Consider the following 28,000-nt stretch of genomic DNA (forward strand, 5'->3'; position numbering starts at 1 on the left):
TAAACATTTAGTCAGACGAATTGTAGTCAGAGTCATCAATATGGGAAGATTCAGGAACTGCAATCCACCTAGGAGTAACCTCAACACGGGGAACTTCAGGTAATGGTTCTTGTTGAGGGACTAAAGACGGTTCTTCACTACGGATTTCAGATGGTTCTTCTAGAAGCCGGGTTTCAGAAACTGGACGAGATGGTCCTTCGATATGGATTACAGGAATTGTAGGAGGTGGTTCTTCTTGAGAAACTTCAGGCAAATCTTCTTGTCTGACTTCAGGTAGTGCCAAAGGCTGTTCTTTCTGACCAATATCAGGCAACTCAGGAGATTGTTCTTTGTGAGTAACATCAGTTATCACAAGAGACATTTCTCCTTGTAGTTTCCCAAAAGTTGATTCTTTCTGGGCAATTTCAGGTAACGAAACCATTTGTTCTTCTCCAGATTCTTCCGGCACGGCAAGTGATTGTTCTATTACAGATACATCAAGGTTTGCAATAGACGGCTCTTCTTGAGAGACACTAGATGATTTTTCTTGAAGGACTTTATGTCTTTCAGAAGATCCTCCTTGTGGGATTTCAAGCATTGCAAGAGTTGCTTCATCTTGAATCACTTCAAGCAATGGAACCATTTCTCCAGATACTTCAGACAATGCCAAAGGCTGATCTTCTAGCGGAATTTGAGACATTGTAGTAGTTGACACTTCAGAAGTTGCAAGGAATTGTTCTGTATTTGAGTCTTCTTGAGGGATTTCAGGCGTTGCTTCTTGAGGAACTTTTTGAGACAAAACATCAGATAATGCAAAATGCTGTCTTTTTTGCGGGACTTCAAACATAGACTGTTCTTCTTCAGGAGTTCCGGGCAATGTAGGAGAGTGTCCCTCTTTTTGAGGGACATCAGATAATTCAAAGCGCCGTTTTCTTTGCGGTACTCTAGCGAATGCAGATAAGGGCACAATATCAGGCATTGGCAGAGGCCGTTTTCTTTGCGGGTCAGCAGACGTTGTAGGTATTGGTTCTTCTTGAGGCATTTCCGGACCTGGCACATTAAAAGCAGGCAAACGCAGACTAGGAACCTGTAATGTGTTTGCACTCCGACTTCTAAAAACAGTGTTCGATGCTCGTGTATCCAACTGTGAAAGGTGTGACATTGAATGTCTTTCAGGTGCTGGGGAAGATGGTGAACCAAGAAAACGAGGCGGTGACGGTATTGTTGGTCTCGGAAGATTTAAAGTTAAAGCACTGCGTGAAGGAACAGGATGGGGATCTGCTGATGATGGACTTGGGACGTGTGGGATGAGTGGAATGTTTCTTGAAGGTGATCTTCTTAGGAGTAAAACACGAGGTCGGTTCGATTCATCTCCAGACAATCCTGAGGTCCAGGAGTGTCTATCTTCTGCTTGACGTTCTCTCGATGTTGGACGAGATACCATATTATATGACGATAATGCAGGATCTAGTTAAAAAGTTAAAAAAATTTATTTTTTTTGAGTATAGTAGAAAATATCACTGTGTATGAAAAACACCCTTCAAGGTAGGTACATTTCAATTTTGGAACGTAATGAGTAGAAAATTAAAGAAAAATAGGATAAAATAACAATATGCTAGACTAGAATGTTTTGAGTGTGGCAGACAGTTATCATTTTTGTGTGATTTCCTTTATACATATTTACTTTCTACAATATTTACCTGAAATAATTCCACCTCGCAGATATTGCAAACGTGCATTCATGTTATCCTCGAACGATCTGGCGTTTTCTCGTAGCGATCTTCTTTCAGTCGGTTTGCCCTTTTTCTTTTTAGACTCCTTTTTTCTATGAAGGTTGAGAGATACAAATTCGTTTAGAAACTTGTGGTTTTAAAATAAAAATGTTGATTACTTACTTGGACAATGTCGAACTTTTGCTACTTGTCTCAGATTTAGTACTGCTTTTCCTATTCCCGTTGAAAAAATAATGATTACAAGGCAAAATGCTTAAAAAGACCATGAATGATTATTAGAAATTTTAGAAAAAATGATCAGAATGATGATCAGTGCCATTGCAAAAACCTAATCCAGCAACGTTGCTGAAGAGTAAATATTGATTATTTGTAAGTAATTTTAGGTCTATGCTCAGTTTGGCCCCATTGTAAAAATTTTGTACTAAAAAGAATAAATTAAAATGTTGCCACGTGCCTGAAGAGCGAATATTGGTTGTTTATGAGAAATTTTAAGAAAAATATCAATTTGGTCGGGAAGTTTACTTAATTAGGTTGATTGGCCATTTTAGCAATATTGCTAATATGTGTATATTTATTAGACAATTTTCAGAAAAACTATAAAATTGCATTAACACTTACCTTATTCCACTTGGACCTGGTTCTGCATCATCTGCTTGATGTTGTTTTTTCCTATAATGTCAATAAAGCAATTAAGATAACAATAACAGTTGTAATAAAACAATGTAAGATTTAATTATAACAAACTACTTCTAATGAAAACCTTGATGAATATTCTAAACATATAAATAAGTAAATTATTTATGTATCGTCAAACTATAATTGATAATGTGACAAAATACATAACAAATGCTGTATGTGCAATGGTTGTTTCTCTAAATTTAGGAATGAGTAACCATTTATTATACATTTTCAGGAAAAATATAAAATTGCATTAGTTGGACTTACTTTATCCCACTGGGACCAGCTTGCGCATCATCTGCTTGATACTGTTGTTTCCTGTAACGTCAAAATGTGTGTAACAACACAATGTAACAGTTAATTACAACAAACTATTAATAATAACTACCTCTAAACAAATAAATAAATGAATTATTTATGTAGCACTTACCTTATTCCACTGGGACCAGGTTGCGCATCATCTGCTTGATACTGTTTTTTCCTGTAACGACAAAAGAGCAATTGTTACAACACCATGTAACAGTTAGTTACAACAAACATCGTAGGTTTCAATGGTTGTCTTTCTAAATTTAGGAATCAAAAAAATACTAATAATAAAACATGTTACTTACTTAATAGCTCCTGTTGAACTGGAAGTGGCAGCTTCTCTGAAAATTAAAATGGTAAAACGAATTTTTGGAGATTTTTGTAATAGAAAAGCCAAAAACGTATTACATTGTCATCATATTTTTTCAATAGATATTAGAGTCGTTTTCAGAGCAGCATGTATACAGGGTGGTCCAGTTTTAAATATCAATAATTTACCATTCGATAACCCATCAAAAAATAAGTTAACATACATTATGTCATTTTCATGAAAAATGCTTCTCAAGGAAAATACAGTCCATAAAAGTTCAGTTTAAAAAATCGGTTTCTTGTCATAACTGTCAGACCGCTGGAGCAATATTTTAATCAAATTTGGAACAAATACATATGAAATTAATACTTATTAGGTGATGTTAATGACGTTTGTCGAAACTGTCTCTGTCTGTTAATTTTTCTACCTTATTCTCTACGTCACTGGATATTTTTCAAAAATTTCAGTTTTTTTTACTTTACTTGTTCAATTTAACAAAATAAGTACCTTTTATAAAATTCTGATTTGAAACTTTGTTTAAGAGATAATTGAGTTATTACGTTCAAAGACCCAAAACCAACCCAACCCAACTTAAAAATTGTCTTGAAAACGGTGAAAATTGACCTAAGAAGCTTAAAAAATGTCTTTGTAGCCAGTTTTCATAGTTTCGAGACCAATTGAACGACTTTAGTTTCGAAAATTGACTTATTAACCAGTAAATTTACTTTGAAACGGTGAAAATTGACTTGAGAGGCTTAAAAATTGTCTTTGTATACAGTTTTCACAGTTTTCAGACAAATTGAAAGACTTTAGCCTTGACAATTGACTTGGAAACTGTGAAAATTGACTTAGTAGTTTAGAAAGGCTTAACTGTGTTTGTAGTCAGTGGTTATAGTTTTTAGATAAGTTGAAAAACTTTAGTAGTGAAAATGGAATTGTAGCCATGAAAAACTAATTTATCTAGAATTTTTGACTACAAATTCACACATTTCAACCTTGAAAATTGACTTGGACACCAAAAAGTGACTCTGAACCAATGAAAAGTGACATCAAAAGCTTAAAATTTGCATTTGAAGTAAGTTTTCATAATTTGAAAATACATTTCAATATTTTAGTCTTAAATACAGGATTTGACATTAGATTCATAAAAATTGACTTGAAGACTAACTTTTAAGTTTTTTTTACTTTGCTTTTCATTTTCTTAGAACTCTAGACTATTTTTAGGGCTTTAAAACTGCTTTCAGCTTGGAAAATCGCGTTTTAGGGTTATCTACACCAAGTTTTTGACATAGCAGACTTAAAAAAACTATTTTTACATTTTCCATAGGCTTAACCATGCCATTTTACCCTTTGTTAGTGTTAAATTGACTTCTAGGCGCTTTACTGTGCTTTAAGACTGAAAAGTCGAATTTTAAGTATTTTTTATAGTAAAAATTAAGTTTCAGATATTCTTCATTGATAAAATTAAACAATTTTCGCACTAAATGTTACAATATTAGTCTTGAACACTAATTATTAGAATTAAATTAGTTCCAAAAGCTTTTAGAACACTTTAAAGGCTTCTTCCAAATGATCTTCACCTAGTCTAGAAGCTCTCAAAACATTTCAAGCCAGTCTAAGCGCTTCCCTATGCTTCTAAAGTAGATTAAAAGCTTCTATAAGTTTCTAGAACCATTCTTAAGTTTTGAAATGCTTCAAAAGCAGTACAAAACCTTCAATGCTTTTTAAAGTTTTCAGAATCCTTGCAAATACACAAATGCTCCTAACATAGTCTAAGAAGATTTCAAAATACTACAGAAACTCCAAAATGCTTCTAAAGCAGTCGAAAGCCTTCCAAAACTTTTAGAACAGTCTAGAAGTTCTAAAATACTTCAAGACAGTCTAAAAGTTTCCTTATGCTTTTAGAGCAGTTTAAAAGCTTTCAAAAGTTTCTAGAACCGTCTACGTCTACAAGGTTTCAAATGCCTTAAAAGCAGACCAGAACCTTCAATGCTCCTAAAGTAGTATAAAAAGATTTCAAAACATTACAGAAACCCTAAAGCAGTTCTTTCAAAACAGTCTACAAGCTTCCAAAAGCTTTTAGAACAGTCTAAGAATTTCCAAATGCCTCTAAAGCATTCCAGAAGCTTAAATATGCTCTTTAAACTGTCTAAAAACCTTCCAAATGCTCCTCAACTAGTTCAAAAAAATGATTTTGCTTTTTTTCACGATTTTAGTACTTTTTAATCCTAACTCTATATTATTAGGTCTGATAATAACTTTTAGGCCAAACCACAAAAAAATTCTTACTTACTTTGCTTTCGGTGCTCTAGAAGACGCTTTTCCTAAAGTCCACCCTATTTGACCTTTCATTTGCTTATACCATTTTCTGAAAATTAAAAATCAAATTTCTATGAAAACTAAACTCCACAAATTGACTGCAATATTGCAACTACTTACTTTGCTTTTTGTGAAGCGGATGAAGAATTTGCAGATAATCTTCCTGTTCTTCTGAGATGTAGCATTCTACGTCTGCGTTTAGAAGCAAAATGTTAAATAACCACTTTTCGGAAAAGTGAAAATACTAACAATGCAAGTCTCGCAGTTTGACGAGGTCTTTCCGCGTTTCCGCCTGGATTTGCCTGGACACCACCAGGCTCTAAAACTATACTTTCATCATCAGCGGTCGTTAGAATCACCATGGGTAGAACTGGATTTGGTTCTACTGGCTGGCTGGGACCAGGAATTATATGAACACTAGGACGCGAACTCGAGTCTTGCACAAGTACGGTTGATGCATGGCTTAGTCCAGCAGCAATTTCTTCGTCGGTAGTTTCCTCGTCGTATTGATTGAGGGAGTCAGATTGATCGGCGGGAACATTCGGATTGTCACGATTAAGCAGACTTTCGAGGATGGGCGAGCCTGGCTGGACAGCTTGGTCGTGATCATCAGGATCCATGCGGCGATACTGTTGAAACTCCTGAGAGTAGTTTTCCGGTTGGTTATTGTCGTCGTCTTCATTTCTGACATCGTGTCGGCTTCGACTTTTTTTTACACAGGAGAACTTCTTTCCCATTTTGAATAATACCTAATTAGATGAGTTATTTACGTAAAAAGTGTGAAAAGTGGTACTTTTCTGCACGAGATTGCAGTTGCATTTAAAAGCCAGGAAATTTCCGCGTCTGTGTTAGTTTTGTTGATGAGCTAATTCATAGTACTGTAGATACTGAAGATATGCCAAGAGGGTATTTCCAAACATCGACACAAAAAACCGAATTTTCTACCAAACCTATGTCTTTTACCGTTTTCGAAATCCCCATATTTACACACGAGTTTGTGGCACTCTTTAGTTGGATTATTCCATTTTTAAGTGCCTATTTTGTTTGTGAAATGCATGCTTTGATAAACTCTATTTAAAATCTGCCATAAAGATGTTAATTTATTACTTATTCTCGATTATAAAGAAAGTTAATCCACATTAATAATATACAAGGGGTCCGTTTTTTGATTGAAAAATGAAGATTTGCTAGTTAAATTGATTTACCAGTGACTTGATAAGACAAGGAAAAATTAATGACTATTCTTTACCACCATAGACTTTCCTAATGGTAAATTATCATTGTTCTACAGTGAGGATCTCGAAAACAGATATGGTTATTCATATAACGCTACATAAATATTACTGTAAGCTGGTAAGAGTTTTCAAAAGACTAAAAATGAAAGTTGATCAATGTCAATGATTCTATAATTTTTGTATTTAGCTAAATTATTATGAAATTTCATTTGTTATACAGGGTGGTCCAGTTTTAAATGTCAATTTAAAACTGGACTGGAAACTGGCTTCTTAAAGGAAAACACAGTCCTTCAAATTTCTGTTTAAAAAAACCTTTTTTTTTGTCATAACTGTCAGACCGTTGGAGCAATATTGATCAAATTTGGAACACGTACTTTATTACACGTTATTACGGTCAAAGACCCAAAACTAACCCAACCCAACTTAAAAATTGTCTTGGAAACGGAAAATTCACTTAAGAAGTTTAAAAAATATTATTGTAACCAGTTTTCATAGTTTCCAGACAAACTGAAAGACTTTACTTTTGAAAATTGACTTAGAAAAGATAAAAATTTCAGAAGCTTAAAAGTTGTGTTTGTAACTAGTTTTCATGCAAATCGAGAGACTTTAATACTAAAAATTGACTTGTAGACATAAAAACTACTTTTTCAAGAATTTGTTACTACAAATTCATACATTTAAACCTTAAAAATTGACTTGAACCCCAAAATGTGACTGAACTAATGAAAAGTGACATTAGAAGCTTCAAATTTGCATTTGAAGTAAGTTTTCATAATTTGAAGACAAATTTCAATATTTTAGTCTTGAAAATAGTCTTAGATGCAGGACATTGACATTAGATTCATGAAAATTGTCTTGAAAACAAACTTTTCGTGCTTTTTACTTTGCTTTTCATTTTCTTCGAATTCTGGACTATTTTTAGTGCTTCAAAACTGCTTTCAGCTTGAAAAATCGAGTTTCAAGACTATCTTCACCAAGTTATTGACATAGCAAACTTAAAAAACAATTTTTACATTCTTCATATACTTAAAATGACATTCGAAGCTTCTAGACACCTCAGTGCTAAAAATTCGGGTATTTCTTAATAAACTAGACTGTTTTTAGTGTTTTAAGGCTGTTTTCAGTGCCTCAAATCGAGTTTCAAGACTATCTTTACAAAGTTTTTGACTTATCAGGCCTAAAAGCCAGTGTGTCCACTGACCATAGTCTTGAAAATGAAATTTCAAGCTTCTTCACTATTAAATTGACTTCTACACTCATAAGTGCAATAAATTGCAGCACTTCTAAGAAATTCAGACTGTTTTAGTGCTTTTTAAGACTGAAAAATCGAGTTTAAGACTATTTCAAAAAGTCAAGTTTCTTCAGTAATAAAAGTAAAAAATTTTGGTACCAAATGCTACAATAATAGTCTTGAGAACTATTTTTTAAAAATAAAATAGTCCGAAAATTTAATTTGCTTCTAGACTTGTGGTCCAGTCCAGAAAATTGAGTTGTACACCAATTAAAGTCTTGAAAATATACTTTTGGACTCTTTAGTCCTAGTAAAGTCAGTTCTAGCATTAAAAGTCAACTTTTATATTATTTTTAGTTGTAAAAAATGAGTTTCATGCACAATACAATTTTGTCTTGATTTCCGGACTTTTTTTAGTTCTTGAATGCCAGTTTCAGACACTCAACCAGGATGGCAGTCTGAGAAAGCGAATCATAAGACCGTATATAGTAAAAAGCAAGTTTTTAGACTATTCAGTACAAATTTGGACTTTCACAAGTCTTGAATGTTCAGTTTTAAACTATAAAACGATTTTTTAAATTGAAATTTGGAGGACTCTATCTTCCTTAGGAAACGTTTTTCAGAAAAATGACACAATGCAAGTCAACTTATTTTTTGAATGGCTATCAAATGGTGAATTATTGACACTTAAAACTGGACCACCCTGTATTTATTACTGCATGTTTTTTCTGATGTAAATTACCTATAAGACGGATAGTTTCAAAAACATTCATTGAGAAAAGTGCATTCTTCTATGAGTAGATTCTTATAAGTTATCAATCGACTGATTGTCATCTTGGATGACTGGCAATTTACTTACCGACTTTTTTTCTGCTTAAATTTTTGATCCAAGACAAACAACAATACGAAACGGAAACATCACAAACACAAATACCATTTATATCAAATTTTATTAACAATACATGTTAATATTGTTATATTTGATATAAAAATTGCACCACATTTGGCAGGCATTATAGCCAAATATGGTTTACACGGTCAAATTGTGGAGATAAGCAAAATATTTTCGAACTTTTTTATGGTTCAAAATAGGTAGTAGAAATGCCTTAACAAACATTGAATAGGGAGTTATTGTATACCATTTAAAGAGAGAACTGGTCAGTTTTAGGGGTTGTTATTAATAAATGCATGATAAACCAAATCCTTTTCATAATATTCTTATTCTTTTCCACTTTGTTTTTTAAGTCTTCATGAGCTTGATTAAACCTTTTCCTTAAAATTTCACATAATATTTTGATATAGCATTTGGTCCAGCATTAACTAATCTTCATACCTGGAGGAACAACTACTTGAAAGTTATACCAAATTTTTCAGTAAAACGTTGATTAATGACTGCGCCATTAAACTTTGAATGTAACCTCATTTTTATTACGGCCTAAACTTATAAAATTATTTCATGCTGGTCGCAGACATTATTAATGTAACAGTGCTTGACAGGTTTTAATTAATTATTAGCTTCATTAAACCCGCAGATTGTAGGAAAGAGATTCCAGAGGTATAAATTGCTGGATAGCGATGCAAGTCTGGTTACGCCATTTTATTATCTAGTATTAAACAAATTAATAAGTTGGTACATACACAAAGTGTCTTATTTCACAATGTGACTATTTAGTATACAGGGTAAGCCTTTGTCTTTGTGTGCCAATAGATGGTAGTTTTGAAACTTGATGGTAAAATCAGTATTAAGAAAAAAGGATGTTTTAGAAAGATAACGTATACAGCATAACTTATTCCACCGAATATTTAGGATTATCTTACTATGCATCTTAGGATCAGGTTCATTTATAAAAAGTTACAAAAAAAAACGACTTTCTTTTCTTTGAAGCTAAAATGTAATGATCACTTATTAAAAGATGATTATTGACAAATCTCAATAAAACTAACTTTTAAAACAGGTTTAAAAAGTATACAAATTATACTAGTTCTAAATACTCACTTATACTACAGGTACAGGATGTCTGGGATTTGTACAGCAGAGTTTTAACCATATCTCCTATATAGAATCTATATATTTAAAGATGCTAGAAGATATTTTAATTTCAATTACTAGTTTAGCTTTAAACATTTTTTATTCTTTATAATTTTTTAGTGAATTAGCTAGTTTTTGGCTAAAAGAGATGTGGTCAGAATACTGCTATAAAAACCAAAATATGTATACATACTACATATAAAAAGGGAAATTTTGTATCTTTGTTTCTTTAACAAACAAAATCAATTAAAAATAACCAACAATATAGTACGTATAAGAAAATAATTTAAAGTAAACTCTTTAAATTATTTGTACTATTACTATTTTAAAATTCAAAATATAACGTATTTTGTCTGTCAAGTGGTAAAACCACAGATACATATTTACCTACATACCACTAAAACAATTTCTACACGCAAAGTGTCGGTCGTTAATCATAAATTACATTTAATCGGACGAATGATAGTCAGAATCATCAATATGAGAAGATTCAGGAACTGCAAGCCATCTTTCACGAGCTTGTCCTTGACGGGGAACTTCAGCTATTTCAGGTAATGGTTCTTCTTCAGGCACCAAAGGCGGATCTTCTATAATGATTTCAGGAATTGCAGAAGAAGAACCTTCTTGAGAAACTTCAGACATTGCAAGGGATGGTTCTACTTCAGAAACTTCAGACATTACAGGAGATGTTTTTTCTTCAGATAATTCAGGCGCTGCCAAAGCATCAGGCAATACAAGAGATTGTTCTTCATGAGAGATATCAGTTACCACAAGGGATGGTTCTTCTTGAAAGACTGTAGGTAATGACGTAGATAGTTTTTCTTGAACATCTGTGGGTATGTCAAGAAATGGTTCTCCTTGAGAGTCATCAAGAATTACAGGGGCTGGTTCTTCTTGAGCATTTTCAGGTAATGCAACCAATTGTTCTTCTCCCGAGACTTCTAATTTAGATACATCAGGCCTTGCAGAAGGTGGTTCCTCTTGAAGGACTTTATTGTCTTCTTCCACATCATGTGTCTCACTAGTTGATTCTTTTTGAACAAATTCTCCAGATATTTCAGACAATTCCAAAGGCTGTTCTTCAAGGAAGATTTTAGGCACTGTAGGAGATGACCCTTCTTGAGAAACTTCAGGAGTGGTAGGTTCAAAGTCTTCAGACATTCTAGTAAACGGTTTTTCTTGAGAACCTTCACGTCTTGCCGGTGTGATATCTTCTTGAGGAGTTCCAGACAATGGAGGAGATCTTTCTATTTGAGGGACTGCAGGCTTTGCAGTAGATGGTTTTTCTTGAGGTATTCCGGGCATTGCAAGTGAAAATTCTTGTTGTATAACTTTTTGACAAATATCATACAATGCAGGAAATTGTTCTTCATGAGGGACATTAATTAACACATCAGGAGATGGCTCTCCTTGAGGGTCCTCAAGACTTACAGGAGTTGGTTCTTCTTGAGCATTTTCAGGTGATTCAACCAATTGTTCTTCTCCAGAGACTTCAGGCAAGGCTACAGGTTGTTCTAGAGGGATTTGAGACAATGGTTCTTCTTGAGAAACTTCCGGCACGGTTGATACATCAAGTCTTGCAGAAGATGATTCTTCTTGAATCACTTTAAGCCATGGAACAAATTCTCCAGACACTTCAGACAATTCCAAAAGCTGTTCTTCTAGGGGGATTTTAGACATTGCAGGAGATGACCCTTCTTGAGAAACTTCACGTATTTCTTCTTGAGTGACTTCCGGCGCTGCCAAAGCTTGTTCTTTTTGACGAATATCAGACAATGCATGAGATTGTTCTTCGTGAGGGACATCAGTTAACACACCAGGAGATGGCTCTCCTTGAGGGTCCTCCAAAATTACAGGAGTTGGTTCTTCTTCAGCATTTTCAGGTGATTCAACCAGTTGTTCTTCTCCAGAGACTTCAGGCAATGCCACAGGCTGTTCTAGAGGGATTTGAGACAATGGTTCTTCTTGAGAAACTTTCGGTACGGTTGATACATCAGGTCTTGCAGAAGATGGTTCTTCTTGAATGACTTTTTTGATTCCTTGCACATGATGCGTTTCAAGAGTTGATTGAACAAATTCTCCAGACACTTCAGACAATTCCAAAGGCTGTTCTTCTAGGGGGATTTTAGGCGTTGCAGGAGATAACCCTTTTTGAGAAACTTCAGGACTGGTAATTTCTTGAGAAACTTCACGTATTTCTTCTTGAGTGACTTCCGGCGCTGTCAAAGCTTGTTCTTTTTCACGAATATCAGACAATGCATGAGATTGTTCTTCGTGAGGGACATCAGTTAACCCATCAGGAGATGGCTCTCCTTGCGGGTCCTCAAAAATTACAGGAGTTGGTTCTTCTTCAGCATTTTCAGGTGATTCAACCAGTTGTTCTTCTCCAGAGACTTCAGGCAAAGCCACAGGCTGTTCTAGAGGGATTTGAGACAATGGTTCTTCTTGAGAAACTTCCCACACGGTTGATACATCAGAAGATGGTTCTTCTTGAATGACTTTTTTGATTCCTTGCACATGATGTGTTTCAAGAGTTGATTGAACAAATTCTCCAGACACTTCAGACAATTCCAAAGGCTGTTCTTCTAGGGGGATTTTAGGCATTGCAGGAGATGACCCTTCTTGAGAAACTTCAGGAGTGGTAAGTTCAGAGTCTTCAGACATTACAGTAAACGGTTTTTCTTGAGAAACTTCACGTATTGCCGGTGTGGTTTCTTCTTGAGTGACTTCAGGCAAAACCAAAAACTGTTCTTCTTGAGGAGTTCCAGGCAAGGCAGGAGATGTTCCTTCTTGAGACACTTCAAGCTTTTCAGGTGAAAATACAGAAAGTTGTTCTCTATGAGGGACATCAGTTAACACATCAGGAGATGGCTCTCCTTGAGGGTCTCTAAGAATTACAGGAGTTGGTTCTCTTTGAGCATTTTCAAGTAATGCAACAATATGTGCTTCTCCAGAGATTCCACGCAATGCCACAGGCTGTTCTTCTAGAGGGATTTGAGACAATGGTTCTTCTTGAGAAACTAAACTAAACGGTTTTTCTAGAGGAACTTCACGTATTGCCGGTGTGGTTTCTTCTTGAGAGACTTCAGGCAATACCAAAGACTGTTCTTCTTGAGGAGTTGCAGACAATGCAGGAGATGTTACTTGCGGGACTTTGGGTGTTGCAGAAGCTGTTTCTTTTTTAGTGCCTTCATGCAACAGTAAAGGTTTTTTTTGCGGTACTCTAGCGAATGCAGATGAAGACACAGAAACAGGCAATGTCAAAGACCGCTTTCTTTGCGGGACAACAGACGTTGTAGGTATTGGTTCTTCTTGAGGGACTTCAGGCATTTCCGGACCTGGAAAATCCAAATCAGGCAAATTCGTACCAGGAACCTGTAATGTGTTTGAAGTTCGCCTTCTTAAAGCAGCACTTAACTCTCGTGTATCCGAGCTTGAAATCGGTAACATTGAACGTTTTTGAGGTGTTGGGGAAGATGGTGAACAAAGAGAACGAGGTGGTGTCGTTATTGTTGATATTGGAAGCTCTAAAGTTAGAGAACTGCGTGAGGGACCAGAAACGGGTAAATTTGATGGAGTTGGGATGCGTCTTGAAGGTCTTACGAGTAAAATGCGGGGCTGGTTCGACTCCACTGAATCATCTCTAGACAATTCTGGGGACCAGGAGTGCCTCGCTTCTGACAGTTGTTTGGATGTTGGACGGGATACCATTTGATATGACATCGATAATACTGGATCTAGTATAAAAGTAAAAATAAAATAATTAAAACGCATTTATGGATCTAGAGAAACTTGTTGTAAGGAATTTAATCTTAGCTGCAGAATTTTGCTTCTCTTCTTGATTAAAACACTCCATTTACCAATAAAAACATTATGTATTAATAAATCCAGTAATTTTAAGGTTTACAAGAGTTTAAAAAGAGTACAGATGAAGAAAATCTAGTTTTTAGCAGTAATGGCAACGTCTTATATATAAAAATAAATAAATACATTTACCAATATTACATACCTGAAGTATTTCCACCGCGCAGATATTTCAAACGTCTATTCAGGTTATATCCGTACGCTCTTGCGTTTTCCCGTAGCAATTTTCTTTCGTTAGATTTGTTCTTTTTCTTTTTCGTTTTTGACCCCTTACTTCTATGAATTTAAAAAATAAAATAAAATAATAATAAAAGATAAAAAATTGTTTACAATCAGTGTGGTTTTTGCATTCAACTGAAATAAAAAAGCTGACTTTACTTACTTAGACGATGACGAACCTTTGCTGCTAGTTTCAGATTTGGAGCTGCTTTTTCTGTTCCCGTTCAAAGAAAAGTGTAATTAATTGTTTGTTTGAAAATAAATCAATCAAAAATGTAAATTTGGTAATTTTTTTTTTACAAAATCTGGTAAATGATCACTTTGGCAACATTGGTGGAGAGTAAATAATGATGGCATTCATCAGAACAAATCGAAATATCGGATTTTAATAAAAGGTCGTTTAAGTATTGCTTTTTCGATTAGTAATCGATTTATTTAAGTGCGATTTATCGATTTATTTGATTGCTAATCGTTGTGTTCTTATGAATGCAGTCATTGACTACTATTTGTAAATGATTTGTACTAAATTGGGATAAATGACAATTTCGCAACGTGCAATGTCAATTCTTAATTAGGATGATTGGTTATTATAACAACGTTTTGACAAAATTTGACGTTTAATAAGGAAAATGAGGAGTTTTTCAATATTGCAATAAACACTTACCTTATTCCACTGGGACCAGGTTGTGCATCATCTGATTGGTATTGTTTTTTCCTATAACGTCAAAGGAACCATTAATGATAATTAAAGTCCGGATTTCTAGAAATTTTGCTTTTTGTAAATAATAAAAGCAACGAACCTTTAACATCCAATGTGAACGATTTATGGAAAAACGCGTCATTTGACAGATTTTGTTGATGCTTTTTTTGCTTTTTTCTTCATTTTGTGCTTATTTTAGTTTTTTGTGCTTATTTACTGTTATTTTTGTATGGTTTAACTAGTTTTTTACAAAACAAGCTTATCAAGTTTTTAAAAATAAACGGAACTAATAACTGCTTTGACAAAAAATTGCTATATTGAAGGCTGAAGGAACAACAAAAACATGTTGCAAAATGTATAAGTATCAATTTACAAATCTAAACTGACCAAAAAAATTGCAAATACTCCTGAAGTCGTAAGTAAAGTAAAAAAATTTAAAAACATTCCAAAACACTATAGAACCTCTAAAATGCCTTGTAAAGCTTACAAAGCAGTCTAGAAGCTTCTAAAAGCTTTTAGAACAGTCTCAAATCTTCCAAATGCTTTTCAATTTATCTAGAAACTCTCAAAAGCTTCCATATGCTTCTAAAGCAATTTAACAGCTTCCAAAAGTCTCTAAAACCGTCTACAAGGTTTCAAATGTCTTAAAAGCAGTCCAGAACCCTCAAGGCTCTTTAAACTGCCTAAACACCTTCGAAATGCTCCTAAAGTAGTCTAAAAACGTTTTAAAACACTACAGAAACTCCAAAATATGTCTAAAGCCTTCCAAAACAGTCTAGAAGCTTCCAAAAGCTTTTAGAACACTCTAAAGGCTTCCAAATAATCTTCAACTAGTCTAAAAGCTCTCAAAAAATTTCAAGGCAGTCTAAAAGCTTCTGTATGCTTCTAAAGCAGTTTAAAAGCTTCCAAAAGTTCAAATTCACATGTCTTAAAAGCAGTCCAGAATCTTTAATGCTCCTAAAGTAGTCTAAGAAGATTTCAAAACACTACAGAAACTCCAAAATGCTTCTAAAGCAGTCTGAAGTTTTTCAAAATCATTTAGAACTAGTCTAGAAGCTGCCAGAAGATATTAAAGCAGTTTAGAAGCTTCCAAAACATTTTGTGACCCGTTTAAGAGATTCCAAATGCCTCTAAAGAATTCCAGAACATTCAATATGCTGTTTAAACAGTCCAAAAACCTTCCAAATTATTTCAAGTAGTTCAAAAAACTTTTGAAAGTTTTCAAAACCGTCTAAAATCTTCCGTATGCTTCTAAAGCAATTTAAAATATTCAAAAAATGTCTAGAAGTTAAACTCAAAAAAATGTTGCTTCTCTGAAAGAGTTTTGTGCTTTTTTACAGATTTTTATACTTTTTTGAAGAAAATAATTTTGCTTTTTAAGCGCTTTTTTTCACGACTTTAGTGTTTTTTAATCCGGACTCTAATGATAATTATTACCCTCGATAACACGAAATAAACAAATAAAACATGCTACTTACCTAGCTCCTGTTGAACTTGAAGTAGCAGTTTGGGAAGACGACTCAAATTTGGCTTTAATTTTTCTATAAAATTCTCTGAAAAATAAAAAGGTAAAATAAAATTTTTATTAGGCAAAAATAGAATGACGTAACGTAACAGAGTGTAACAGAAGAAATTTGTGCTACGTATGGAATATTTTCAGCTTCCAATAGGAACATCTTTTTGATTATTTCAATGGGCTAATTCTACGTTTTTTAACTCTAACCCATTTTCTCAAAAAGAAATAATTTAAAAGAAAATGCGAAGAATTTCAGACAACCTTAAAAAATATAAAACCTAACTATGTTTGAAGCACATCTTGTATAATAGACTTTCGAAAATAAAGTTGTGCTGTCCGAGGGTTTTTCGGAATTAATATACAGGTTGCCCAAAAACGACTTTAGTTCGATTTCGATGGACCACTTTGTATGTCTAGTATGTTCTTTTCTTACATAGCAGCGACTATAGTATCTCAAAAACGAAGGGAGATAGGACATATTTTTAACACGACTTGAAAATATCTTGAAATAAATTGTAGTTGACACTGTGTATAACAAAAATTATTACTTACTTCGCTCTCGGTGCACCGGAAGATGCTTTTTCTAAAGACGATCCTATTTGACCTTTCACTCGCTTATACCATTTTCTGGAAATTAAAAAAAAAAATTAACGTACATCTAAAAAATTACAAAATTCTTACTTTGCTTTCTTTGAAGCGGATGAAGTTTTCATAGTTGATTTTGCTTTTTCTCTGAGTAGTTGCATTCTACGGCTGCGTTTAGAAGCAAAATGTTAAATAAAGATTTTTCGAAAAACTATAAGAATACTAACAATGCAAGTCCCGGAGTGTGAGGTCGAGTTCTGTCTTCTTCGTGTTCATCGCTGTCGGATTCTTGCCTAGTTTCGCCTGGATTTGCAATGCCGCCAGGCTCTAAAACTACGTCTTGGTTTTCAACGGTTGTTAGAGTGACCATAGGTAAAAAAGGGATTAGTTCCACTGCACTGCTGGAAACAGAGCTAATAGAACGCGGACTCCTCACATTTGGTGTGTCTTGCGGGAGGGCGGTTGACGGTGACGCATAACTTAGCCCACCAGGAGTTTCTTGTTCGGTCGTAACTGTAGTTTCCTGGTCATCTTGGTTGCGGTCGGTTTGACTGGTGGGCACATTCTGATTGTCACGGTCAGACCGATTATCTAGACTGGACTGATTGACCTGGACAGCTTCGTCGTGACCCGGAGAAATGCGAATATACTGCTGAAACTGCTGAGAGTAGTTTTCCGGTTGAACTGGTTGGACTGGTTGGACTGGTTGGTCATTGTCGTCGTCTTCATTTGACACATCGGATCGGCTTCGATTTTTTCTTATACAAGAGAACCGCTTTCCCATTCCGAATAATACCTAATTAGATGAGGTATATTTTTGGTAAAATCATTTCAATTACTTCCACTTCCTCCTAACAGATAGAATAATAGAATAATTACATCTGAAAAACGGTTCTGTAAACTTTTTTCTATTTCTGACAAGGTTATAACGAATTTATCAGCAATTCAAGTTTCAACACTCTAAATTCCGTGTGACGTCACTAGGCACGTTTCAGTTCGGCCGCGTTAAGCGCTTGTGAGGTTGTTTCTTGTAAGTGTGATTATTAATTATCTCTTTACTTGTTTCTTAAATATTATTGAAGGCAAAATGGTTTGTCAATATTAAATTCAGTCAGAGTGCACAAGTTCCACATCAAAAGACATAATTAAAGTGCCAATCATTAAACAAACAAAATATTTTCAAATTTTTGACACTTCTAGAGTCTTCTAACAATTTTTTGAAAGTTTTCGTTAGCATTTAGAACCTTTGACAGTTGTCTGGAGGTTTCTGATACTATTTTTAGAGACTTCTGGCCAATTTCAAGAAAGTATTAATAATCATGTATTAAATTAAGAAAATTAATTTACTATTTTCTATCGAATTGAAAATCTTCCTGTATTTTCTTAAGAGATTTTTCTGTAAATTTTTGCAAATCATTGGTTCTGTAAATTAAACTTATTTTTGGATTTAAAAATATATCTTATGCTACGATTCAGTTTTTTAATTTAAAGATTTTGTTCTTCAAAATTTTCTATTGATCATGTGACATACTGTTAAATGACGTCACAAAGCCCTTTCTGACCCCCTAATCGATTATTGATTCTTATTATTTTTATGGCACTCTACTTACTATTTTCTGATTTATTTCCTAAAATAGCTAAAAATAACGCTTTTGCTATTGCAAATGTCAAATTTTTTCATAAAATAGTAAAAATATCTCAGAAACGGATACACAAGTATATTATGACATTACGCTTGCAGTATGACTAAAATTTGTTTTTAGTATCCAAAAAAGAAACAATATACAAACAGGTATCTACTTCCGGTATAACTTATCATATGGTTTTGATTAAAAAACATAAATTTCCTAGAAGAATTACTAGATTTTTGATGACTTGGCAATTTACTACTTACCGACTCTGTTTCTTCTTAAAATTTCGATCCAACACAAACAACAAAACAAAACGGTGACACAAACACCATTTATATCAAATTTTATTTACAATACATATTAATATTGTTATATTTGATATGAAAACTGTACCACATTTGGCAGACATTATAACCAAATAACGTCCACCCAGCCAAGATGTAAAGATAAGCGAAATGTTTAAATTCCGATTTTTTTTATGGTACGAAATAAGTAGTATAAAGGTTTAAACATGAAATGAATGGGTACTTATTGTATGCTATACAGGGTGGTCCAGTTTTAAATGTCAATAATTTACCAATCCATAGCCAATTAAAAATTAAGGTGACATTCATTATGTCATTTTCCTGAAAAGTGCTTCCTAAGGAAAATACAATCTTTCAAATTTCTGTTTAAAAAATCGTTTTTTTTTGTCATAATTGTCAGACCGTTGGAGCAATATTGATCAAATTTGGAACAAGCACTTTATTAGACGTTATTACGGTCAAAGACCCAAAACTAATCCAACCCAACTTAAAAATTGTCTTGGAAACGGAAAATTCACTTAAGAAGTTTAAAAAATATTATTGTAGCCAGTTTTCATAGTTTCCAGACAAACTAAAAACATTTAGTTTTGAAAATTGAATTAGAAAAGATAAAAATTTCAGAAGCTTAAAAATTGTGTTTATAACCAGTTTTCATGCAAATCGAGAGACTTTAATACTAAAAATTGACTTGTAGACATAAAAACTACTTTTTCAAGAATTTGTTACTACAAATTCATACATTTAAACCTTAAAAATTGACTTGAACCCCAAAATGTGACTGAACTAATGAAAAGTGACATCAGAAGCTTAAAATTTGCATTTGAAGTAAGTTTTCATAATTTGAAGACAAATTTCAATATTTTAGTCTTGAAAATAGTCTTAGATGCAGGACATTGACATTAGATTCATGAAAATTATCTTGAAAACGAACTTTTCGTACTTCGATTTTCATTTTCTTCGAATTCTGGACTATTTTTAGTGCTTCAAAACTGCTTTCAGCTTGGAAAATCGAGTTTCAAGACTATCTTCACCAAGTTATTGACAAAGCAAACTTAAAAAACAATTTTTACATTCTGCATAAACTTAAAATGGCATTCGAAGCTTTGTCACTATTAAATCGACTTCTAGACACCTCAGTGCTAAAAATTCGGGTATTTCTTAATAAACTAGACTGTTTTTAGTGTTTTAAAGCTGTTTTCAGTGCCTCAAATCGAGTTTCAAGACTCTTTACAAAGTTTTTGACTTATCAGGCCTAAAAGCCAGTGTGTCCACTGACCATAGTCTTGAAAATGTTATTTCAAGCTTCTTCACTATTAAATTGACTTCTACACTCATTGGTGCAATAAATTGTAGCACCTCTAAGAAATTCAGACTGTTTTTAGTGCTTTTTAAGACTGAAAAATCGAGTTTAAGACTATTTCAAAAAGTCAAGTTTCTTCAGTAATAAAAGTAAAAAATTTTGTCCAGTCAAGAAAATTCAGTTGTACACCAATTAAAGTCTTGAAAATATACTTTTGGACTCTCTTTAGTCCTAGTAAAGTCAGTTCTAGCATTAAAAGTCAACTTTTATATTATTTTTAGTAGTAAAAAATGAGTTTCATGCACAATACCATCTTTTTCTTGATTTCCGGACTTTTTTAGTTCTAGAAATCCAGTTTCAGACACTCGATCAGGATGACAGTCTGAGAAAACGAATCATAAGACTATTCTTAGTAGTAGATAGCAAGTTTTTAGACTATTCAGTACAAATTTGGACTCTCACAAGTCTTGAATGTTCAGTTTTACACTATAAAACGATTTTTTAAATTGAAATTTGAGGACTGTATCTTTCTTAGGAAATGTTTTTCAGAAAAATGACATAATGCAAGTCAACTTATTTTTTGATTGGCTATCAAATGGTGAATTATTAACACTTAAAACTGGACCACCCTGTAGAAAGAACGATATCGGTCAGTGGTGATATTTATGATAATCCATATTTCTTTCCTATCATATTCACTTGTTCTTCAAAAATCCTTTTCATAATATGTTCGTTGTCTTCTACTTTGTTTTTCAAATCTTTATGGGCTTGATTAAGTCGTTCCCTTAAACTTTCCTTCTTAATTTTTTCAAATGCGGTATTGGCAGGTACTTCATCGATTTTTACGTAATATTTTGATAGCATTTTGTCCAGTATTAAATAATCTTCATCCCTCTTCAGTCCTTTGTATAAACCGATAGCAAACTCCAACTTAGCGATATCGGGTTGTAAAATGACAAACTTGTTTCCATCTAAAGAAGCTTCTCTTCGATATGATGGTTTACGACCGCGTTTTGCTACGAAATAATCCAAAGTGTTGAAACCGGTATTCACAGAAGTAGGTTCCTCCTTTGATGAGGGATCTTCAGCAATACTTTCTGAACTAGTTCTGTCAAGATTAACATTAACATAATTACCCTCCTCTTTTGGGGGTGATTGTACACAACTTGGATTAATTATTCCGTAGATTGGATTTTCGACAGCAAGCAACTCGTTGGAATTTTCCGTAGAATCTTTGAATGTCGTAAAAGAGTTTCTTTGGGCAACCGGAACCACTGTATTGCTGTCTCTTTTTATTACGATGGCAACATTGGTAGGTTCCCTGTCATTGTCAGTAGGTTGATCAGAATTTGTCGTCTTGTTGATATTGTTAACTGCGCCAAAACTGGATTCTTTGGTAGGTTGAACGTTGAAAGTTGTAGACCCTGAAATTATGTAAGAAATATGTATTGTAGGCAATAGATTGATTCCAAAAATTGCTTAAATTCTTCCCTGTACGTTCCGAATTTTGTTGACATTAGTTTTAACCAAAAAAGCAGTAGGGAGTAGGGACAATGATATTGTTACGGTTTGGGCCTACTATGCTCGATACTTCTGAACGAGCACTCGATTCGGGATGAAATCGGGATATGCTACATTAATAGATGAAATTAAACCAATTAGTGCAACAAATGGCAGCATTAGGAAATGGTCAGTTTACACAGTTAGAACGATCACGTCCGATCACTAGAGTGGAATGTTATCGATGTGGACGTAAAGGACACTATAGAAGGAATTGCAGACAGCGGTCTTGTTCTCCAAACCCACAGTGTCGACGAAATCAGGACATCAGAACAAATCACCGGAACTCCTCTGCTAAAAGAAACATTACGTGTTATAATTGTGGACGTAAAGAACATTACCGCTGGAATTGTAGACAGCTGTCTCGTTTACCGACACCGCAGAACTGGCGTAACCAGGAGCAGGAAATGAAGAACCCGGAAGGACATTTACCGCGATATGTAGAGGATCGTCAAGCTTTTGATAGTGACTTAAGGTACCGGAAAGGACAAATTCATAATGGTTGGAGAATTGGTCAAATCGCGAAGGTGACAGATAAAGAGGCTACAAAAAGAATGAAGAGCAGCGTTTCTAAGGAAGACATGATAAAAGGGCAGGACTCAGACTCTGATTTGAAAGTAATCAGAAGATGGTTGGAGAAGGATTTGAAACCGGATTGGCAACAGATTTCCAGATATGGACCAACAGTAAGGGGTTACTGGTTGCATTAGAATTCGCTTCGACTCCGAGATGACTTAATTACTCACAAATGGGAAAGTCCAGACGGAAAACGCTTTGTTTACCAAACAATAGTGCCCAATTCCTGCAAAGAGAATGTGCTGCGAGAAATACATGACAGTCGCGGAGGAGGACACTTTGGAGTAAACCAGACTTTGGCTAGAATAAGAGATCGATTTCACTGGATTAACTTCAGAAAGGACGTTAAGGAATGGTGTAAACAGTGTGACCAGTGTTCGTTACAGACGGGATCCATCACAATTCGGGAACTTGAGAGAGAGAAGATGAAACCAAACAACGACCGTATGAAGATGACACTGGACCACAGACCAACTGGTGGCAATTATAAGGAAGGTGATGCTGTGTGGATGTTTCAACCCAGGAGGAGCAAAGGATTAAGTCAAAGATGGCAACGACACTGGGAGGGACCTTACAATGTGGTAAAAAGGTTAAACGACGTCGTGTACAGAGTCCAACGCAGCCCCAAAGGCAAGATGAAAATTGTCCATCTGGACAGACTCAAGAAATACCAGGGATTAGATGAAGCGGATCGGGACGATCAGCTTTAAGAGGGGGGCAGTGTTACGGTTTGGGCCTACTATGCTCGATACTTCTGAACGAGCACTCGATTCGGGATGAAATCGATGCACTGCAATATCTGGCCGGGCGCGTGTTAAAGTAGGCCACAGTTGGGAAGCGACACCTGGAAGCATCTTTGATATTCGAGGCAAATCGCAAAGCGTTTTGCGGTCATTCTAGAACGTGGTTTGCGAATATAAAAGAAGCGGTGTCGACGACGGCGTAGTAGTGAATTTGGGAACGCGGTAAAGTTTAAATAGCGGAATAATTGTGGAATTGTAGTAGTGTTTTTAGTAGCTGAATTAATTATTGTACGGAGTGTTTTGAAGTGTGAATAAATTTATTAATTGTTGAGTTAAATTGACTTAGACTTAAATGTTCTCTAACTTAAACTTAAATGTTTTTTGAGAACAACATTTTGATTTAAACGTGCTTAAAAGTACTTTCACTAATTTCAGTTCAATGACTTATCAATTTGGTTCTCTCTGTGGCCATAAAATCGACATTGTAAACATTTGAGAGCATTTACACACAAGCGTCAAGTACTAGCAACAGACATGCATTGCAAACAAACCACCCTCAATTAAAAAGCGCACTTACTTGAAGAGGCACTTCTTTGGATTACATCACTCTTGAGAGTTTCATTGTCGTTGTCGGGAACATGATCATAAACGGAAATGGGATGTTTGACTACGGCAACGTTTCTCCTTACCGCAATCTCCGGCTTTTGTTTTTCAGTTAACGGTTTCGTTTTTCTTGGCGGTATTGTAGGGGGCGAAACAGCCACTAGTCTCGATTCACCTTCCTAAAATGTTTTGAATTAATTGAGACAAAAATAACAGAGAAAAATCTCACTCACTCTTTGATTCCTTGGAAAAGCAAGATTGTCGTTGTAATTAAAACTTCCCGATCTGGACGCTGGTTTGCTATTAGAATTTTGTGAACTTTCATTGGTTTGTGATGGTAGATTTGCCTCTTCGTCCATTTTATGTATTCGACCTGTACTTTTTAACTGTATATTTTTTAATTCTTGCTCGAAGGGACTTTTGAATTCTCCCGGTAAATCCTCAATAGACTTGTGCTGCGAATTGGCTTTTTGAACGCATGTAAAGCTATTAAACAATTTCCTTATTTGGGTTGGAGTTCTGGGTGGAGTTGTTTTAGTTGAATTGGATGGTTTCAGTGGTGCTTTTGGTTTTTCCACTGAAATTTTTAGTACTCTAGCTATCAGTGTAAAATATTACTTCAGTTTAAGTTATAAACAAAAAGACAAATATGCTTAAACATAAGGGGATAAAAATCAGAATAATATTGCATGTTATGCCAGAGAGATTTAATGTGGACTTGTATTACACAAGGATTATGGAAATTGTTTTCTGTATTTATTGTATTGAAATTTAATCTAGCTTTATTGAAACGGGTTGACCAAATCCAGTTATTGTGTAATGTTAAAAAATTCTTTTCAGGAACCAATCACAGAATAGTGGTCTGGTCTCACAAAAAATTTTCTCATGGTGGTTAAAAGATATGATAATTATACTGGATATTTAAATAACCTTCCCTTATAATATATTTTTGTAGGAATAGTTAAACCTGTTTGAGTTAACATACTTTGGGTCCTTGCTTGTTCTATATGAGTTTCTGCCATGCTTTTGGGAGCAAAATCAGCTAGACTAGAACTGGAAGGTTTAGACATAGGTAAATCCAATTCCGAACCAAGATTTCGAGAATTCCTCTGTTCTTCTAAAACAATAATAATAATGTTTAGTGAAAGTGTATACCAGTGAATTTTCAAAGTTTGTTACGTAACATTTACGTTAATCTTTACATCAAATACATCAATGTATATTGTTACGTGATTCTATTTTTGTTTGGTTTGCCGCATAAAACTACAGCACATTCCTGATGTAAAAACAATAATGTATCGTAACAATGGGACTAATAAAAATATCGTTCCATTTAATTAAAAACGTTGCATTGTCCTATGCAGAAAGTTGGAACATATGAGAATATTAGAGAAAATAGAAGTCCTGAAGTTTACATGACTTAAACAACTAAAGAGCAGAAACATAAATGAAAAATGGTGCGGAATTAAATCAGCCGTATTGGAACCCTCAATAGACATGTTAAAGAAAGAGAAGCCCGCAGGAAGGGATAACTGGCGAAATCCTTAATCTCATGGATAAGAGGAGAAGCTATAAAGGAAAAAATGAACAACGATATAAAGAATCACAACGAATACTCCGCTCAAAAATCAGGAAAGCAAAAGAAGACTACTATAAACAAAAATGCGAAGAAATTGAGAAATTACAAGCCAAACATGATAGCTTCAACATACACAAAAAGATCAAAGAACTCGCCGGCACCAATAAACAAAAGCAACTCAATATATTATACAACAACAACGGAAAAATAGTCACAGAAACAGTACAAAAACTAGAAATATGGAAAGACTACATTACACAATTATTCGAAGATGAAACAATCTTGATAATATAGAAGGGGATTTAGGCCCGGACATAATTAAGGATGAAGTGACATATGCACTGAAGATGCTGAAGAACGGAAAAGCTGCAGGTCCGGACCAACTGCCAGTGGAGATTCTTAAGCTGATAGAGGAAGACCGGATTCATATTTTGGTAGAATTAATCAATACCATATATAGAACAGGAATAATACCAAATGACTGGTTGCTATCAACTTTTATAACTCTTCCAAAAAAGAAAAATGCCAAGCAGTGCTCTGACTACCGTACCATTAGCTTGATGGCTCACATATTGAAAGTCCTGCTGAAGGTAGTCCATGGTAGAGTATTCAGGAAAATAGACATAGACATCGGCGATACACAATTTGAATTCCGTAAAGGCCTAGGAACAAGGGAAGCGCTAGTTTCACTCAATGTCCTGTCACAAAGATGCCTAGATATGAATCAAGACATATATACATGCTTTATGGACTACAATAAAGCTTTCGATAAAGTAAGGCATGACTTGCTCATAGAAACATTAATAAAGAGAAGAATAGATCTCAGAGACATAAGAATAATATCAAACTTATACTGTGGTCAAAAAGCAGTAGTACGAATAGAAGACATGACATCAAAGGAAATAGAAATTCAGAGAGGTGTTCGTCAAGGGTGTATACTATCACCAATCCTCTTTAATCTGTACTCGGAGGACATAATAAATAGGGAACTTGATGATCAGAACATAGGCATTAAGATCAACGGCATGACAATAAATAATCTGAGGTATGCTGACGATACAGTTATTCTGGCTGGAACATACGAAGATCCGCAGACGCTAATTAATAGAATGGTCACGGTAAGCGAAGAATATGGACTATATCACTGAACATAAACAAAACAAAATATATGTTGATGACAAAAACAACTCAGGACATTCGTAGGATATACGTAAACAATCAACCTATTGAGAGAGTAAGAGAATACAAATACCTAGGCACGACCATTAATGAAAGCAACGACAGCTCACAAGAAATACGAATCAGAATCAAACAGGCCAGAAGCACATTTATGAAAATGAAAAGGCTTTTCTGCTGTCGGGATCTAAACCTGGAACTGAAAATACGACTAATGAGATGCTATGTGCTGTCCGTACTGTATTATGGGATGGAAGCCTGGACGCTGAAGGTAACCGAAATGAGGAGACTGGAAGCGTTTGAGATGTGGGTATACCGAAGAATACTGAGGATTTCATGGGTAGACAGAATAACCAACGTGGAAGTGATGAGACGTATGAATAAGGAGAGAGAAGTTATTACGACAATTAAGGCCAGAAAATTGCAATATATGGGACGTGTCATGAGGGGGGAAAAGTATCGAATATTGCAACTTATTATGCAAGGAAAAATTGAAGGAAAGAGATCTGTAGGGAGAAGACGTAATTCATGGCTGAAGAACCTTAGAGAATGGTTTGGTTGCAATAACAACGAACTATTTAGAGCTGCGGTCTCAAAAATAAGAATCGCCCTGATGATTGTCAACCCAAGAAGAAGAAGAAGAAACAATTAAAAATTGGTAAAACATCACAATCACACATTTTTCTCAATAAAGATAATGACTAACCTTGAATTGGATGATTAACTTCCTGACTTTTTCTTCCCATGTGATCACTTGTAGTCTGACCAATTTTCCACATTCTGCTCGCCGAGTAACCTTGTTCCGTTACTACAGTTTTGTAAAGTGAAGGTTTAACATATTCTGGATCATTCCCGCTTTCCAAGCTTTTTCTAACATTTTCACATTTTTGTCCCGATAATTTTGATTGTTCATTGACAAATGTGCTCAATCGATTTTGCCGTTTTACACGCATTTGCTTTAGTTTTACTTCGATTTCATTTAGATCCCCTGGAGTTATAGAAGGTGACTTCAACTCCGTGGTGTTTTTCTCTGGTAACGTTAAACTTCTAGATAAAATAAACACGGAAAATATACAAATCTTACCGTTATTTTGCAGACTTGGTGTTTGGATCACATCTTTGTTAAATTTATTAATATGGGTCCGAACTTTAGTAAGCAAACTGGCGTACTTATTGAACACTTCGAGGGTTTTGTCATCGCTATTTTGAGAATTCCTCGCTGACTTTACTTCCGGAATTTCTTTCATTACTCCTATGTTTCGTTCCATGCGTCCAGCTAATTTTTTTAACTCCTCAATATCATTGTCTCTAATGGCTAAATCTGTCAAATTTTGTAACTCCTGCAGCTGAGCGTTAAGGGGATTCAAGATACTTAATGAGCTATTGTTCACAATCTTCAGCAAACACTCTTCAAATTGCTTTAAAAGTTTTTCCTTCTTTGCTTTACTTCTTACGTCCAGTTCCTCGTTGATCCCCCTCAAATCTACCAAGTGCGCATTAATCTCTTCTACCAACTCTTTCAAGGTTTTCTTGTTGTTTTCTTTTATCGCTTCGTTGATAATTGCTTGTAAACTTTCGCACTTGCACTCTTTTTCACTCAGCAAATTAGCTGCAGTATCTTTGGAAGATTTCACTATTTTCTTGTAGAGCTCCATAATTGTGATGCTACAAAATGTTATTGCTATTAAAGTGACGTCTATTTAATGAAATTTATTATCAGCGTGTTTAATTTCTGATAAGATTACACCTAGTTGGTTGTTATCGGAGTTTGCAGTGTACGATATCTAATTGTAAATATAGGAAAAGGCGTAGGTTGGATATTT

General features: G+C 34.6%; 3 protein-coding genes across 3 annotated transcripts; all 3 read right to left on the bottom strand.

The window, feature by feature from the left end:
* Positions 1-7: 7 nt before the first annotated feature.
* LOC145726587 (uncharacterized) lies at positions 8-8,808 on the bottom strand. Its single transcript, XM_081975782.1, has 11 exons — positions 8,651-8,808; positions 5,575-6,074; positions 5,446-5,517; positions 5,300-5,374; positions 3,002-3,037; positions 2,821-2,871; positions 2,658-2,708; positions 2,331-2,381; positions 1,875-1,925; positions 1,680-1,804; positions 8-1,446 (listed from the first exon to the last, which is right to left on the bottom strand). The coding sequence occupies exons 2-11, from the start codon at positions 6,060-6,062 to the stop codon at positions 8-10; spliced, it is 2,439 nt and encodes an 812-aa protein (XP_081831908.1). The 5' UTR covers positions 6,063-6,074; positions 8,651-8,808.
* An 852-nt stretch (positions 8,809-9,660) lies between these two features.
* Positions 9,661-20,369, bottom strand: LOC145740499 (uncharacterized). Its single transcript, XM_081996107.1, has 9 exons — positions 18,599-20,369; positions 16,932-17,500; positions 16,801-16,872; positions 16,672-16,746; positions 16,082-16,156; positions 14,568-14,618; positions 14,067-14,117; positions 13,830-13,960; positions 9,661-13,557 (listed from the first exon to the last, which is right to left on the bottom strand). The coding sequence occupies exons 2-9, from the start codon at positions 17,486-17,488 to the stop codon at positions 10,268-10,270; spliced, it is 4,302 nt and encodes a 1,433-aa protein (XP_081852233.1). The 5' UTR covers positions 17,489-17,500; positions 18,599-20,369; the 3' UTR covers positions 9,661-10,267.
* Positions 20,370-20,467: 98 nt separating this feature from the next.
* On the bottom strand, positions 20,468-27,873 carry LOC145740500 (uncharacterized). The gene is made up of 6 exons (XM_081996108.1): positions 27,262-27,873; positions 26,884-27,207; positions 24,408-24,539; positions 23,656-23,999; positions 23,397-23,601; positions 20,468-21,364 (listed from the first exon to the last, which is right to left on the bottom strand). The coding sequence occupies exons 1-6, from the start codon at positions 27,830-27,832 to the stop codon at positions 20,604-20,606; spliced, it is 2,337 nt and encodes a 778-aa protein (XP_081852234.1). The 5' UTR covers positions 27,833-27,873; the 3' UTR covers positions 20,468-20,603.
* Between the last annotated feature and the right edge of the window lie 127 nt (positions 27,874-28,000).

This window comes from Ips typographus, linkage group LG1, assembly GCF_016097725.1.
Source record: "Ips typographus isolate SLU linkage group LG1, UJ_Ityp_2.0, whole genome shotgun sequence".
NCBI classification, from domain to species: Eukaryota; Metazoa; Arthropoda; class Insecta; order Coleoptera; family Curculionidae; genus Ips; species Ips typographus.

Coding starts and splice junctions, on each gene's coding strand:
- LOC145726587 (XM_081975782.1), bottom strand. CDS start 6,062: ATGGGAAAGAAGTTCTCCTGTGTAAAAAAAAGTCGAAGCCGACACGAT. Junction 5,375..5,445: donor TCCGCTTCACAAAAAGCAAA/GTAAGTAGTTGC, acceptor TTTAATTTTCAG/AAAATGGTATAAGCAAATGA. Junction 3,038..5,299: donor TCTAGAGCACCGAAAGCAAA/GTAAGTAAGAAT, acceptor TTTAATTTTCAG/AGAAGCTGCCACTTCCAGTT.
- LOC145740499 (XM_081996107.1), bottom strand. CDS start 17,488: ATGGGAAAGCGGTTCTCTTGTATAAGAAAAAATCGAAGCCGATCCGAT. Junction 16,747..16,800: donor TCCGCTTCAAAGAAAGCAAA/GTAAGAATTTTG, acceptor TTTAATTTCCAG/AAAATGGTATAAGCGAGTGA. Junction 14,619..16,081: donor TCAAGTTCAACAGGAGCTAG/GTAAGTAGCATG, acceptor TTGACGTTATAG/GAAAAAACAATACCAATCAG.
- LOC145740500 (XM_081996108.1), bottom strand. CDS start 27,832: ATGGAGCTCTACAAGAAAATAGTGAAATCTTCCAAAGATACTGCAGCT. Junction 27,208..27,261: donor ACCAAGTCTGCAAAATAACG/GTAAGATTTGTA, acceptor TAACGTTACCAG/AGAAAAACACCACGGAGTTG. Junction 21,365..23,396: donor CCAAAGAAGTGCCTCTTCAA/GTAAGTGCGCTT, acceptor ACATAATTTCAG/GGTCTACAACTTTCAACGTT.